The sequence below is a fragment of the Diceros bicornis genome, chromosome 37 (assembly GCF_020826845.1).
Source record: "Diceros bicornis minor isolate mBicDic1 chromosome 37, mDicBic1.mat.cur, whole genome shotgun sequence".
In the NCBI taxonomy this organism is placed as follows: domain Eukaryota; kingdom Metazoa; phylum Chordata; class Mammalia; order Perissodactyla; family Rhinocerotidae; genus Diceros; species Diceros bicornis.
The window spans coordinates 23,627,141-23,640,353 of NC_080776.1; the positions used below are offsets into that span (position 1 = coordinate 23,627,141).

A 13,213-nucleotide genomic window follows, 5' to 3' on the forward strand; every position below is an offset into this window, starting at 1 on the left:
GGGGCTCCCGTAGGGCCCATCTTGCTGGCCGGCCAGGAATGTTGCTTTTCCCAAAAGTGAATCTTTGTCTTCACTTCTGCTCGAGCTGGAGATCGTGGTTGTGTCGCCGGTCCCTGTTTAGAATTGCTTTATGTGACTCATCTGAAGCATTAGTTTCCTTCACGGTGTTTTATCAAGACCCTAAGATTCGTGCCAGCCTTTTTTTCCTCTAGAATATTGTTTTGTACGATGCTTCCATTTTCCACATAGGCGGGACGACAGCTGCTCTCGGTGCTAAGGACCTCCTGCGCAGGCGTGTAGGCCCCTTAGGTTAACTCGTGTTGGCTTCGGGGTCTGCAGTGCGCGGTGGTGTTCACCTGACTTGTTTATTCCTAGGGAATGTCTCTAGTGCGTCTGGGTCTCAGATGGCAAGCGGCATCAGCCTGGTGTCCTTCAGCAGCCGGCCGGACGGCATGCAGCAACGCTCCTACTCTGTCTCCAGTGCCGACCAGTGGAGTGAGGCTACGGTCATTGCAAACTCGGCCATCAGCAGTGGTAAGAGAGGGCGCGGCCCCATGGACCCGCAGCCACCTCACGGTCCTCGGTTGTCAGCCAAGGACTGGATATGACATCCCCGAGCTCTCTGCGCTCCGCTCTGCCCTTGGGGCAGCCATGTCAACAGTGCGCGTCTCGCCTTGCATCTGTGGAGCATTCTGTCCTTGATAGGCTATCTCACCCACGTCATCTCATTTGTTCCTCTTGGTGCAGGGAGTAGATGTTCATCCCTGCTTGCCAGATTTAGAAACAGGCAACAGACAGGGCAGCTGGCTTACACAGGGTCACAGGACAGGGAGGCAGCGGAGCTGAGAAATAACGGCAGATTCGTGCCCAGGATCACGCTTCCTTACACGATGTGGCCTACGCTTCCACCATTCGTGCTCATTTTATATTGTCAGGGTTTGGGATTTTTTTTAACGAAGGAAAACGTATAATTCATTCTCCTTATTAGTTTTCCAAGATTCCTCGTACATCCTCTAAATTTTGTAGAATCTCCACCCCAGTTTTTTTTAAGTGTCTGCAGCTTCTTGGGAAACAAATGTGCCCATTGGAAACTCTCTTGACGTATGTGTGAAAGTATGAATTATGCAACATTGAGGCTACACTGGCTTGCTGCAACGTGCTTTGCCTGTGGCATTTTGTCTATGGCCTGTTCACCGGTATTTAAAGGAATTCCCACTGTTGTATGTCATCTATCAGACAGGGTTTTGGAGTAATTTTAGCATAATTTGTTCTAATTAAGAGATTCAGCATCAGGTCTTCCCTGTAGACCCACCAGCTGCTGCGGCAGGCGGTTTGCTTGGGGTAAACATCATCCTTATTTCTAGTTACTCCACGCTTCTCCGCGGACACTGCCCAGCAGAGGCCTTAAAGAAAGACATCTCTAAACCAAGTGAGGAAGGAAGTTGAGTCCGGAAAGGCAGTTCCAGAGTTCTGGGAAAGCTTGTGGCTCAGAGCGCTCAAATAGAGCATCGCCCAGGTGCCCAGCACGCCCCCAGCTCCAGGGCTCCTTCCTTATTCAAAAGAAGACGCTTCGGTAGATAGCAAACATCTGCCTTCAGCCTCTTCAGGGACTCTTCAAGGCTTTCTGCCTTTCATCTGAAATCATGCCAATACCTTGAGAACCCCAGTGAAAGAAATTAACCACTTATAGCTTATTCCGTTGCGATGCGACATCCGTGCATTCCTAGCCATCACATGCCTCAGAAGGCCTGGTGGTGGGCCTTCTGGGCAGACCCATCTGTGCTTCCATCAGAGCCCCTTATCTGCCGACCAGGCAGCCTGTGGCAGGCAACCTGACCTCCGTGAGCCTCTGTGTTCTCATCTGATAAATGGATGTTCTTCCCTGCCTTGCGTAGTCGCTAAGTGTGTATTGCAACATTTGGTCCATGGCTTCCGTGACAGAGTATCTGCTATAGTTATCAGAGTTACTTTCTGTAGGAGGAACAAGCCGTTCATATATTTAATTATTGCATCATCAGATACTTTGAAATACATTGATTTTTCAATTAGCGTTAGTATTGCTATCCAGTTGGGTTTACTGGATTGCCGCCTGTCTGTGAAAGTGTGCTCCCATGGGTGAGGGTTGGAGGAGCTCCAGGCTGGGCCTTCCCAAAGCCTGGTGCACACACCACCTCAGCCCCACCTTGTCGGTGCAGCCACCTTCGAAAGCCGTCCTCCTTAGAGTGAGCATGGTTGAGTCACCAGCACAGCCCGATGAGAGCAACAGTTTTTAGGTTCTGTTCTTTATGTACCCTGGGAGTTATATTTAGGGAGAAGGAAGTTCCTGAACGAGACCATCACCTCACTCTTTACCTCTCCTATGCTCAGAATATTTTTACAGAAAAGGCATTGGAAGCCGCATATTAATCTAAAATCCATTTTATACAAATATTCTTTCTGCACAGTGATCTCTTTCATAAAAACTCACTAGCTAACTTTCCCTCTACCTAACAGCTCTTTGCATCTGATTTTGCATGTAAGGGACAGGTGTTTCTATGCCACCAAATCCTGAGACTGTTATTCCCAGACCCTGGTTTGCATTGGTCTCTACGTGCAGATTTATGAGGTACCCATAAGAGACTGAGGTCTCCTATGTATAAATGCTGTTTTTAAATTCGCAAAGAGATTTCTCATACACTAACACCCTTGGCTGTCCATTCTTCATTCACATAGTCTGTTTGTTAAAGATGAGTTAGGTTCCCTAGCATCACAGTGCTTGAACTCTGAACACAGGAGATCAGAAACACCAGTCTGTGCCCCGGTATCAGCCTGCTGGGGGATGTGGATGGAGAACTTTAGAGGAAGCCCGGCTGAAATTGTGCAGGTAGTTTAAGGATTGGTAGAGTTCATCAAGGAAAACTTCCCAAAGAGAATCAAACTTGAGCTGTGCTTAAAGAACCAGATGGGGTTTTTTGTGTGCAAAACCGCAGGAGGAAGTTTTTATAAGCATTCAGGCAATTTGGACAGAGACTCGCAGAGAAGGAAAAGGGAAAATGGAACAGCTAAGGAGCTACAGCGAAACGGAAGGTGTGAGTCGGAGTGCAGCAAAATGAGGAGAGACAAGAGAAGAGAGACGAGTATGAAGAGGTCAAAATTGCAAAGTTAATTAGCATCTTGTTCTAAGACTTACAGGTGCCTTTTTAAATAGCAAAGATCTAGAAAGACAATAGAATGTTGTACAGAAGTATGATTCCTATGGTTTCACAGGGATCATCCTTCATGCCTGTATTTTGTAAGGATTGATGATATGTCACACCCAGGATACCGCTGAAAAGGGAAACGAGTCATAATAATAATAAGAGCTAATATTTATTGAAAGCTTCCTGTGGATTATCTCATTGGATCCTCAGGGAGTAGACGCTGTTGTTAGCTCCCTGGTGGAGGGACTCGGGTACAGAAGGGTTAAAGATCCCTTGTCCAAAGTCACATCCTGGTGAGCCAGCCCTGATGGTCTAGTGGTTAAAGTTCAGCACACTCCACTTCAGTGGCCCGCGTTTGGTTCCTGGGCACGGAACCACACCACTTGTCTGTCAGTAGCCGTGCTGTGGCGGTGGCTCACATAGAAGAACTAGGAGCACTTATAACTAGAATATACAACTGTGTGCTGGGGCTTTGGGGAGGGAAAAAAAAAAAAGAGGAAGATTGGCAACAGATGTTAGCTCAGGGCAACTCCTTCCCAGCAGAAGAAAAAAAAACAAGAAAACAAAGTCACATCCTGGTAAAAGCTGGGATGCAAACTCAGGTGGCCTGATTCCAGGCCTTGGCTTCACATTGGTGCTTCTCAAGATGTGATTCCCAGATCAGCAGCAGCAGCATTTCCTGAGAACTGGTTAGAAGTGCAGATTCTTAGGTCCCATCCCAGACCTAGTGAATCTAAAACTCAGGGGTGGGGCCCAGCAATCTGTGTGTTAACAAGCTCTCCATGCAGGTATGCTGCATGCTGAAATTTGAGAACCACTGCTCTAAATCCTTGCTTCTCAAAGTGTGGTCCACGGACCAAGTGGCATCTGACAGCTCTGGGGAGTCAGCTAGAAATGCAGAGTCCCAGGCTCCACCAAGACTCGCTGGATGGGAGCAGCATGTTACCAAGATCCCTGGGTGATTGGCGTGCACCTGGGAGTTGAGAAGCCCTGCCTACAGTGAGGGCAACATCCTGGCTTCCTTCTGCGTAGCACCATCACTGCCTTTCATGATTTATCAAGTGGCCAGACCCAAAGCAATTTTTTTTTTTTTTTTTTTTTTTGGTGAGGAGATCAGCCCTGAGCTAACATCCGCCAATCCTCCTCTTTTTTTTTTTTGCTGAGGAAGACGGCCCTGGGCTAACATCTGTGCCTATCTTCCTCCACTTTATATGGGACGCCGCCACAGCATGGCTTACCAAGCAGTGCGTCGGTGCGCGCCCGGGATCCGAACCAGCGAACCCCGGGCCGCCGCAGCGGAGCGCGCGCACCCAACCGCTTGCGCCACCGGGCCGGCCCCCCAAAGCAATTTTTAATGAACGTCAGAGCACAGGATCTGATGGGCGACTTCAAGAAAACGCGTTATGAATGGATTTCAAGACGTCAACTTGGGCATGAGCATTCCCTGCTGTGCTTGGAAAACAAAAAAGAAACAAACACGATTAAGAGTTGTCTGTCATGCTTTTCCTCTTTAAACTGCAGTTGGTTCAAACCCCACCCTCTTTTTTTTTTTAATGATCATTTTATCTTTTTCCCCCCGAGAGTCTCTGCTTTGGATGTCAGAGTCATAAAAAGCTTACACTGTGCGAGCAGCAGGGACAGGAAGCTAAGCAGCCTTTGAATCCAAATGCTGGTGTGTTGGAGAATATGCCTTCCTATTCTCACGCACTCTTATTGTAAAACATTATAATAATAACAACATTGGGATTCAAATCTCTCTCTGCCCCCTTGTCCACACTAAATTAAGACTTTGGCTCCGGAGAACTTTTCCAAGTCTTCCCCTCTAGACGTGCAGGTACCCTGGGGCGTTCTGTCTTTTAAGCAGCTGTGAGCAACTCCTAATTAGATAGATTACTTTGTGGCGTGCAAAACCACAAAACAGGAGGTTCTGGTTAAATTAAGGAGGGAAGACAAGAAGAATCCCTTCTGTGAAATGGAATGCCCCACTGCTTTATGACTATTACTGTTGTAAGGTTTTACATTTAAGTACCTGAGGTTTAAAATTAAATGTCTAATGTAATTTGGCGTTGCTAACATGAGACCCGCATCTGCCCTTAGAGAAAATCCAGACAGCTCCGTTCAAGGTTTCAAATTGCCGTCTGCTGGCTTGCCAGCAGCACGGAGGATTGGGTCCCTCTTCGACGAAGCACCACATGCTGCTCGGTGTAATTTTTTAAATGCAGAAACATATTCATCTTGAGCTTCTGCATTGAAAAAGGCTGTTCCCAGAGTACATGAAAAATTAATTTCTTTACATTTTTTTCTCACTCTCCTAAGTGTTTGACAGAAGTAATTTTTGCAGCAAGAGAGAATAAAAACTGGTGGCTGTAAATTCCTGTCCTGGAACCTCTTGTGTAGATTCTTTATGGACCCAGAATTGATCTACATGTCAGACCCTGTTGTGGTTTCAACTGTTTATCACCGTAATGGCAGTAGTGAGCCTGTGAACACCAACTTATAATCCCGGGTGAAAGAAATTGGTGTTTGCAGTCAATGAAGGGGCAGCTTAGCTTTATTGATAGATTCAGAGCAATTATCTCTGCAGCAACTATTGGCTGAGAGTTTTCTTGAATCTTATTGGGAGCCTCTAGTTTTTTTTTTTTCTTATTGATTAATCATTTTCTCTATAGGTAATTTTCTCTAAAAGTGTTAGCCAGGAGTTAGCATTGCTGTGGGTAGCAGGGGACCCCGGGGGGTCATTTGTAGCATGCTTGGTTGTCATATCTTGCTGCGAGGCAAAATGCCTTTTTAGATGCATGACACCTGTACCGAGGGCCCAAGCCGATGCTGTGGACCCCGTGCATTTGTCTGCGTGCCTTCCTGGGTGTCTCAGCAAGCCCGCCACACCATCTCCTGCGAGTGCCAGCCTTGGGCTAAAGGCCTCAACTGTTGCTGTTGCCGTAGCAGCCGTGTGCCCCCCGCCTCTTGACTGTCAGGTTGTTCTGATGGCTCCACCCCGTCCCCGATTGCTTCATTCCAACAGTTAATCTTCTGCCGCCTGGCTGGCCATCACCGTCAATATTGCATTGCTTCAAATGACTCTTGAGCATTTCTCTTCACCCTCACTTCAACGTGCCTCCAGCAGGCCACCGTACAGCCTTGTCAGCATCAAGCATAAAAACCATATCCATCTTTCGCTCTTCTGCATGGAAGGTGTATGTGTGTGCATGCACGCACACATTTCCTTCTAACCATTTAATCATGCATCTTCCTACCAGAATCTATGGTTTATTAGACAACCAATCCAGAATCTGAAACATTTGAGTTTTTGCTAACTTTTAAATATTTTTTCCCTTTATGAACCTGTTTTGCGTGGCTATCTTAGTGGTAGAGGTTAGAAACACAAAGTTTCAGCTTCAGTAGTCTGTCCTGCACCTCCTTTTGTTTCTCCTCCCATCAAGCCGGTCCCAGGAGGGTCAGGCAGCCCTGCATTTGAGATTACAGAGGGCATGCCCTAACCATGGTTCTGAGGATATTTACTGTCAGTCTGTCAATGTTAATTTTTAGTTTGAGCACTTTTTTCTCTCCCTGGGTATTATGCTGGCAATTTCCGTATGTGACCAGCAGGTGGTGGTAGTTTGACCCTGTCTCTCTCCCCAGGAGGATAGTCCGTAGGAGGATTTTAATAAGGAGGGAAAGGAGAAACCAGGACTGCCTTTGTTGCCAGCTGCCTCTCTGTGTCAGGAGCTTGACATCCAGTGCTCATTTCCTGAGAATCGTTATCCCTGCTTGAAAACTGAGGTTCAAAAAGGCTAAGACGCTTCAGACCACACTCTTAATAATTAGCCAGAACTCAAACCCTGGTTTTTCTGATTCCAAAGCTTCTAGTCTTTCCTCTCTGCTTTTTTTTTTAAAGGAGAAATGAATACTTATTTTTAAAACATGGTATCATAAAAATTTTTGATCTTTTTATATAAAAGCTTTTGTTTAAGGAAATATAACACAGGTATAGTTTTTCCATTCTCTCACTTATCCTAAACTTTTCCTTTATCATCAGTTCCTCCCAAATCTTGGCAGGCATTCAAACCTATTCCCCAGGGTTTGTCAGCAACCTTCAGCTGAGCTCCATGTGAAAGAGCGGTGGGCTCTCATCTCTCAAAGCTGGGCACTCTCCATCTCTGCCACGCAGTCTGTTCCCATCACCAGGCTAGTCGGCCTAATTAAAGGGCTGACCCCAGTTCCCTTCTGTGCTCAGAGCCTGCTTTCCTTTCTCTGCATGTGGCCAGGGAGAAAGCAGAAACTTCCCAGGGTAACTGGCCGCAGGGGGTAGAAGGTGTATGTTTTTTCCTCCCTGATCGGAACGTTCTTACTTTGTACTTTTTCTCCTTAGTTCCTTCCTGTCAGCTATTTCTAGCAGCAGGTGCTGACCAGAGAAAACGCTGCCCCCAATATCAGAAAGAGGAGCAGTGGATTTCATGCCTGAAGGCCAGTAATTCTCATTTTGCCTGGCAAAAGTCTAAAAATCGTTTTAAGCAGGTGGTAGAGAAGGATACTGTTGTCTCTTGCTGTCGTACCTGGATCAGGTCTCTTAGCCTCTCTGACCCTCGGTATCTTCATCTAGACCAGTGGTTCTCAACCAGGGGTGATTTTTGTCCACCCAGGGGACATTTGGCAATATCTGGAGACATTTTGGGTTGTCACAACTGAGAGGGGTGGTGTGCTACTGGAATCTAGTGGGTAGAAGCCAGAGATGCTGCTAAATACTCTACAGTGCATAAGACAGCCCCCCACAACAAAAAATGATCCTGCCCAAACTGTCAGTGGTGCCGACGTCGAGAACCTCTGATCTAGACAATGAAGACTTGTGGTCCCTTCCAGCCACTGTTGCTCTATTCCACTATCAACTAAATAAGAATCCTTCCCAAAGAAAAGGAAGCCTGTTTCTTTTCTTGAGAGGGTTCCTCTGGCCATCAAGGCGGTGCCTTGTCCACAGCGAGACTTGCACCTCAGCTTCACAGACCATCCCCCACGGCAGAAGACACGGGACGTGGCCAGCTCGGTGGCAATCCCACTACCTCCAATCATGGTGTTATGTAACGTCCATCAAACACTCACTGCTTGCCAGGCACAAGGACCCTGCAAGATGAGGACTAGTGTGATCCCCATTTGAGATGAGGAGACCAGGAGAGGGCAGTTACGCTTACCGGGCCGGCCGGCGGCCAGGGCTGGCTTCCATCTCAGGCTTCCGTCTCTTAACCACTGCACTCGGCTGTCCCGAAGATGCTGCAGGAGAGAGGGAAGCCCCACAGCAGGCAGATGGCCTTGGCTTCGGGTGAGTCTGTCTGTTGCCCGTGTGAGGGCGTCTGGATGACACACATGGAGACTCTTGGCACCCTGCAGATTTAGAGGCCACAAAATGGGTTAAGCCAACAAAGTGAAACTAAGAGAGAAATATCCTGAATTCACGTTCAGCATACCAATTGTGCAAATGTAGAATGGGGTACCTAGCCTTGGTGGAGCAGACCTGGGCATGTACCTTGTCTGCCGAAATACTGTCCAGACTTACTCTGCCCTGAGAGAATGAGAGGCCTCGGGCCGCCTCACGTGTGCAGTTTTCTGCCCAAATCTCACCTGGCCTGCTGGGCTCGTGGGCGGATTAGGAAGCGTCCAAAGCAGTGGGTAGAGATGTAGAGAAGGGTCTGAAACCACATCAGATAGAGAGGGATAGAGGAATTGAGAGGGAGGGGGGGCCTTTAGGGCAGGGGTCTCAAACCTGGCTGCACTTCTTACTCTTAGGGGTGTTTTTTAAAAATACCAGCTCCTGGGGCCGAAGGCTAGGCATGCCTGCGGTGGAGCCTGAGCACTGGAATGTTCCCCGGGGGTTTCTCATGTGCAGCCAGGGTTGAGATCCACTCTTCTAGGGGAATGTGGATCACATGTGCAAACAGGGGTGATGAGTAAGAAATATGAACCTTATTCTGCGTACAACCAGTGAATTGAACTAGGAGCAATGGGTAGAGGTTGGCAGGAAGGACAATTTTGCCACAAAGTAGGATAAAGTAATGTGATACAGCATAATATTTCAAAATGACTATTTCAACCTTTTTCCTCTTGCATCTTTTACTTTCTCTCTCACCTGAGATGACCGTCCTTGTGCTTTGCCGATGACATGAGTGAAGGCACTTCCTAGTCTTCCCACCCCTGGAATCACCCCCACCTGCACCTGGAGCTGCGGTATCTGCCCTGCTTCCTGCTTGTACAAGGGACGAGGTGGCCCTGCCCTTGCAGAGTGTCCTCCCCTCCGCCTCTGGACCCATCGCCTCTCGTTTCCAAAGGGTTCTGCTTCCACACTTATCCTGTCTCCTTCCTGTACCATCAGACTTCCCCCAGTCGTTGGCTCATTCCTCTCAGCAGACAGCCCTGCTCTGATGTCTCTCACCCTGGCTCCGTGGCCCTCTGCAGCTCCCATCATCCCTTTCCCAGCTTCCCTTCTTAGCACACTTTCCCCGAACAGCAGTCTATACCCATCTCCAGTTACTCACCTGTCACTTTCTCTTGACCCACCCCGGTCTGTCCTCCATCCCAGCACTGCTCAAACACTGCTCTCGTCCGGGTGACCAGACCATCCACCTTGTCATTCCCGGGGTGCTCCTTGGTTCCCTTCATAATCTACTTCTTTCGCAGTGGTGAGCCCCGTTGACCACTTCATCTTGCTTGAAACGTTCTTTTCTCTTGGCTTCTCTGATGACAGATTTTCTGGGTTTTCCTACTGTTCTCTGGCTGCTTCTCAGTCATCTTCCTCCACTGCTGGCCTCAGACCGTTGATGTTGTCCAGAACTGAGCCTTCTCTCCTCACTGTATGCCCTCCTTGAGTGAGCTTGACCATCCATCTGAACACCGAAGACTCCCAAGTTCATACGCCCAGCGTTGATTGCTCTCTCCTCCACTGAACACATGTAACTGACTACCCGCCTGGAAGGCTGTGGACCAGCTCACACTCAGTATATTCAAAGCAGAACTCCAGATTTCATTCTGAAAAACCTGTGTTCTTGCCAGCCTTTCCACCATCTTACCCTCCCAGTAGCTCAAGCCACAAACACAGAGTTGCTCATAAATCTCCTCTTGACCTCACTTCAAAGACTCAGTTCGTGTGGTTGGTTCTCTCCACTTGACTTCCCAGCATACAATCCAGGCTGCCCACTGACCTCCCTCTCGTTTCCGTCCACCTGCTTCCACTGCTGCTCTGCCTCATGGGTCCTGGTTCATCTGCTGCCTTTTATTCTTGCTTCCCTGAAGTCCGCCCAACTCATCTTTAAAAAAAACAAACATGAATCAGGTTGCCACTTCCGCCACACGGCACTCTCATGGCTGCCCCCTGCACATGGAATATATTCCGGATATTTTTTTCTGACTGACATGGCCATGGCTGGTCTGGTAGCTGATGTTTCTTTATCTGGCCTCCCACCCCTTCCTCCCGTCTCCCTCTCCATGGCTGCAGCCCACTGCTCTGCTCAGATCTGAGTGAGTCATCCATGTGACTCGGCTCAGCTCCTGCGTGTCCGCATCGCCCCAGACAGCCCTTCTGCTCCCTCTCCCACCCCTGCCCCAGACTTCCTTTTCTTCTTAGCTTTACCATGACCCAGCTTACACTGCGCCTTCTTGTTTGCCTGTTTCCTACGCAATCACCAGTGCTTGCCCTGCCCTTTTCTATCTCATCACCATGTTGTATTGTCTGAAATTATCCTGTCTTGTTTTCTTGTTTATCTTCTCCTGCAAGAATGTAAACTCTGTGAGAAGAGTGGCTTCAGGGTCTTGTCATCTCCATATCCTCCGGTGACTGGAGCCTCACCCTGCATGTTGTCACAGGGGCCGTTTGTCGTGGCTCAGTAAATCTGATTTCACTCATGAGTCAGGGAGTGAAAATGCTTGGATAGTCGCTAGAACATCCCCGAAGAGAAGTGGGCCCTGTGGTGACGGGGTGGCATGGTGGGCTTGCAAAATGAGCTCCGAGGCCTCTTCTAGTTTTATGTGACAAAATTTTTTGAATTTTTAAGATTAAGTACTTTTCGTTTTAAACAAAACGCTTTGTGTGGTGCTTTAGAAACTGTTTCCTAACAGAGCTGGTGCCCCTTACCTAGAACAGAGCATGCTGATCATGATGCGTACTGTTCCTGGCAGAAACATTCCCAGGGACCCTCGGAAGCACGTGGTGCATGTTTGTTAAATTAGTTAACAGAGTTTAAAACTGAGTTTCTACCTTAGATGATGTCAACCCATTTCAGAATCATCAGTAAAAGCAGTGCTAAATTATGTAAGGATGATCGAATTAGGTGCATTTCACCGCAGTTAGTTAATTTCATATTTAGCTTCATTTATTCCACAAATATTTATTAACTGCTTCCTGTGTGTCACCCACCGCCCTGGCCCTGGCGGTGGAGCAGGGATCAAAACAGAATTCCTGGGTCTCTGGAAGGGGAAAGGAGAAGAGACAGATAATCAATAAGTAAACAAATTGAAATATACTTTGTCAAGTGGAGGGAAGTCTAATGAGGATAAGAGGTGGCTAAGATGTGCATGCTTGAATCCCGAAATCAAGTCCTGCGTGAATGTGCGAATTACTAAGCCTTTTTCCAACTGAGACTATGAAAGCAATTTATTCATTTGTTCATTCAACAAATACGTAGTAAGCACATGATTACGTGCACTGGTGCCCAGGGTGTATTTGAAAGTGGCCCCAGAGAAGACAGACAGGTTAATTAGGCCTTCAGTGCTGGTGAGAACGAGGGAGTCTAGAGGGCACGTGGGCGTCCCATGAAGAGGTAAGAGTGTGTGCAACGGCTGAGAAAGGCATGACCCGCCTGGGGAGCTTTGTGGGTGGAGAACAAGGGGAAATAGCTGGCGGTGAGGCGTCAAGAAAGGAAGGAGGATTATAAAGCCAGATCACGAGGAATAGGAAAGAGGACCCTAAAATGGTCTGTACCCAGGCCTGGTGTTGAGTGTCATTATGGTGTACAGGGAGGTGACTTTACAAGCTAACTCTTGAGTCAGTGTTGGTTATCACCTGGTGCGTAGACAGCTGACGCAGAGGGGAGTTAGGAGAGAGTAGAGGAGTCTGGAAGTCTCCCGCAGAATTGTCACTGCAGCGTGCATTTCTCATCCCCTTGGCGTTGTTAGTAACATCAACATTTTTGGCCTCAATGCAACAGTGTGTTATTAACCTAAATTTTTAGGGCTTCCTAAAATACAGAAGTCTAAAATTTTATAAAATTATTTAATATTTTATTACTTTTTTGGTCCCAGCAGTTTTAGTTGCAAACTTTCGATTTTAAGGTAAATTTTTTTTTTTTAAGGTAGAAAGCATCGTGTACTACCCAGTCACATACGGGAAATATGGAAAGGATTCATCAGATAGATAGCCTGTTTTTCCAACTGGAAAGAAAACTTTAAGTGATCTTTTGTATTTACAACATTAAAACATCTGATTTTATAACATTGTTTATTTTTAAGCAATATAGGACTTTTTCTCATGGTTCTATGCTACTTTTGGGCCAGGAAAATATTCACTTTGTACCTCTGTGCTTTGGTCAGGTCCTCAACCTAGGAATCAAATAGTTTAAGAAACTTCCATCATACTGTCTCCCTGGTGTCTTTGTCAATTATTAGAATAAAATTTGGTCAAATCTTTTTTGGTCCTTCCCTTGCTTTCTATTATAGAATTTATAAATACATGCAAAAAGGAAAAGACTTAAAGGGCTTTAAAAATTTTAGGTGCCAAGAAGAAAGAAAGGAGTGGGCGTGGGGGTGCAGGATGAGTGGTTATAAAAATACAAGTAATTGTAAGATGGTTAGAAGGAGACAGGTAGATAGATAAGTAGGGTGATTGATAGATAGACGGACAGAGTGGATGGATGGACTGGGTGGGTGAGTGGGTGGGTGGATGGATGGATGGATGGATGGGATAGGTAGGTGGGGAGATTAGATAGGCAAATAGATAGGGTAGATGGACAGATAGATAGAGAGATAGGGTGGGTAGATAGATACATAGGTAGATAGAA

At 47.1% G+C, this 13,213-nt stretch overlaps 1 protein-coding gene across 12 annotated transcripts in view; it reads left to right on the top strand.

Annotated features, from left to right (window-relative positions):
* AGAP1 (ArfGAP with GTPase domain, ankyrin repeat and PH domain 1) overlaps positions 1 to 13,213 on the top strand; it is a 561,575-nt gene that overhangs the window by 392,804 nt on the left and 155,558 nt on the right. For 8 of the 12 annotated variants that reach the window (XR_009217063.1, XM_058533270.1, XM_058533274.1 and 5 more), the window contains one exon: positions 376 to 534. The exons of the other annotated variants lie outside the window; for them this stretch is intronic. Coding sequence is in view for 7 of the 8 variants with exons in the window: in XM_058533270.1 (XP_058389253.1) it covers positions 376 to 534 (159 nt within the window). In the remaining variant the exon portion in view is untranslated. The remainder of the gene's footprint in view (positions 1 to 375; positions 535 to 13,213) is intronic. 12 annotated transcript variants of the gene reach the window in all.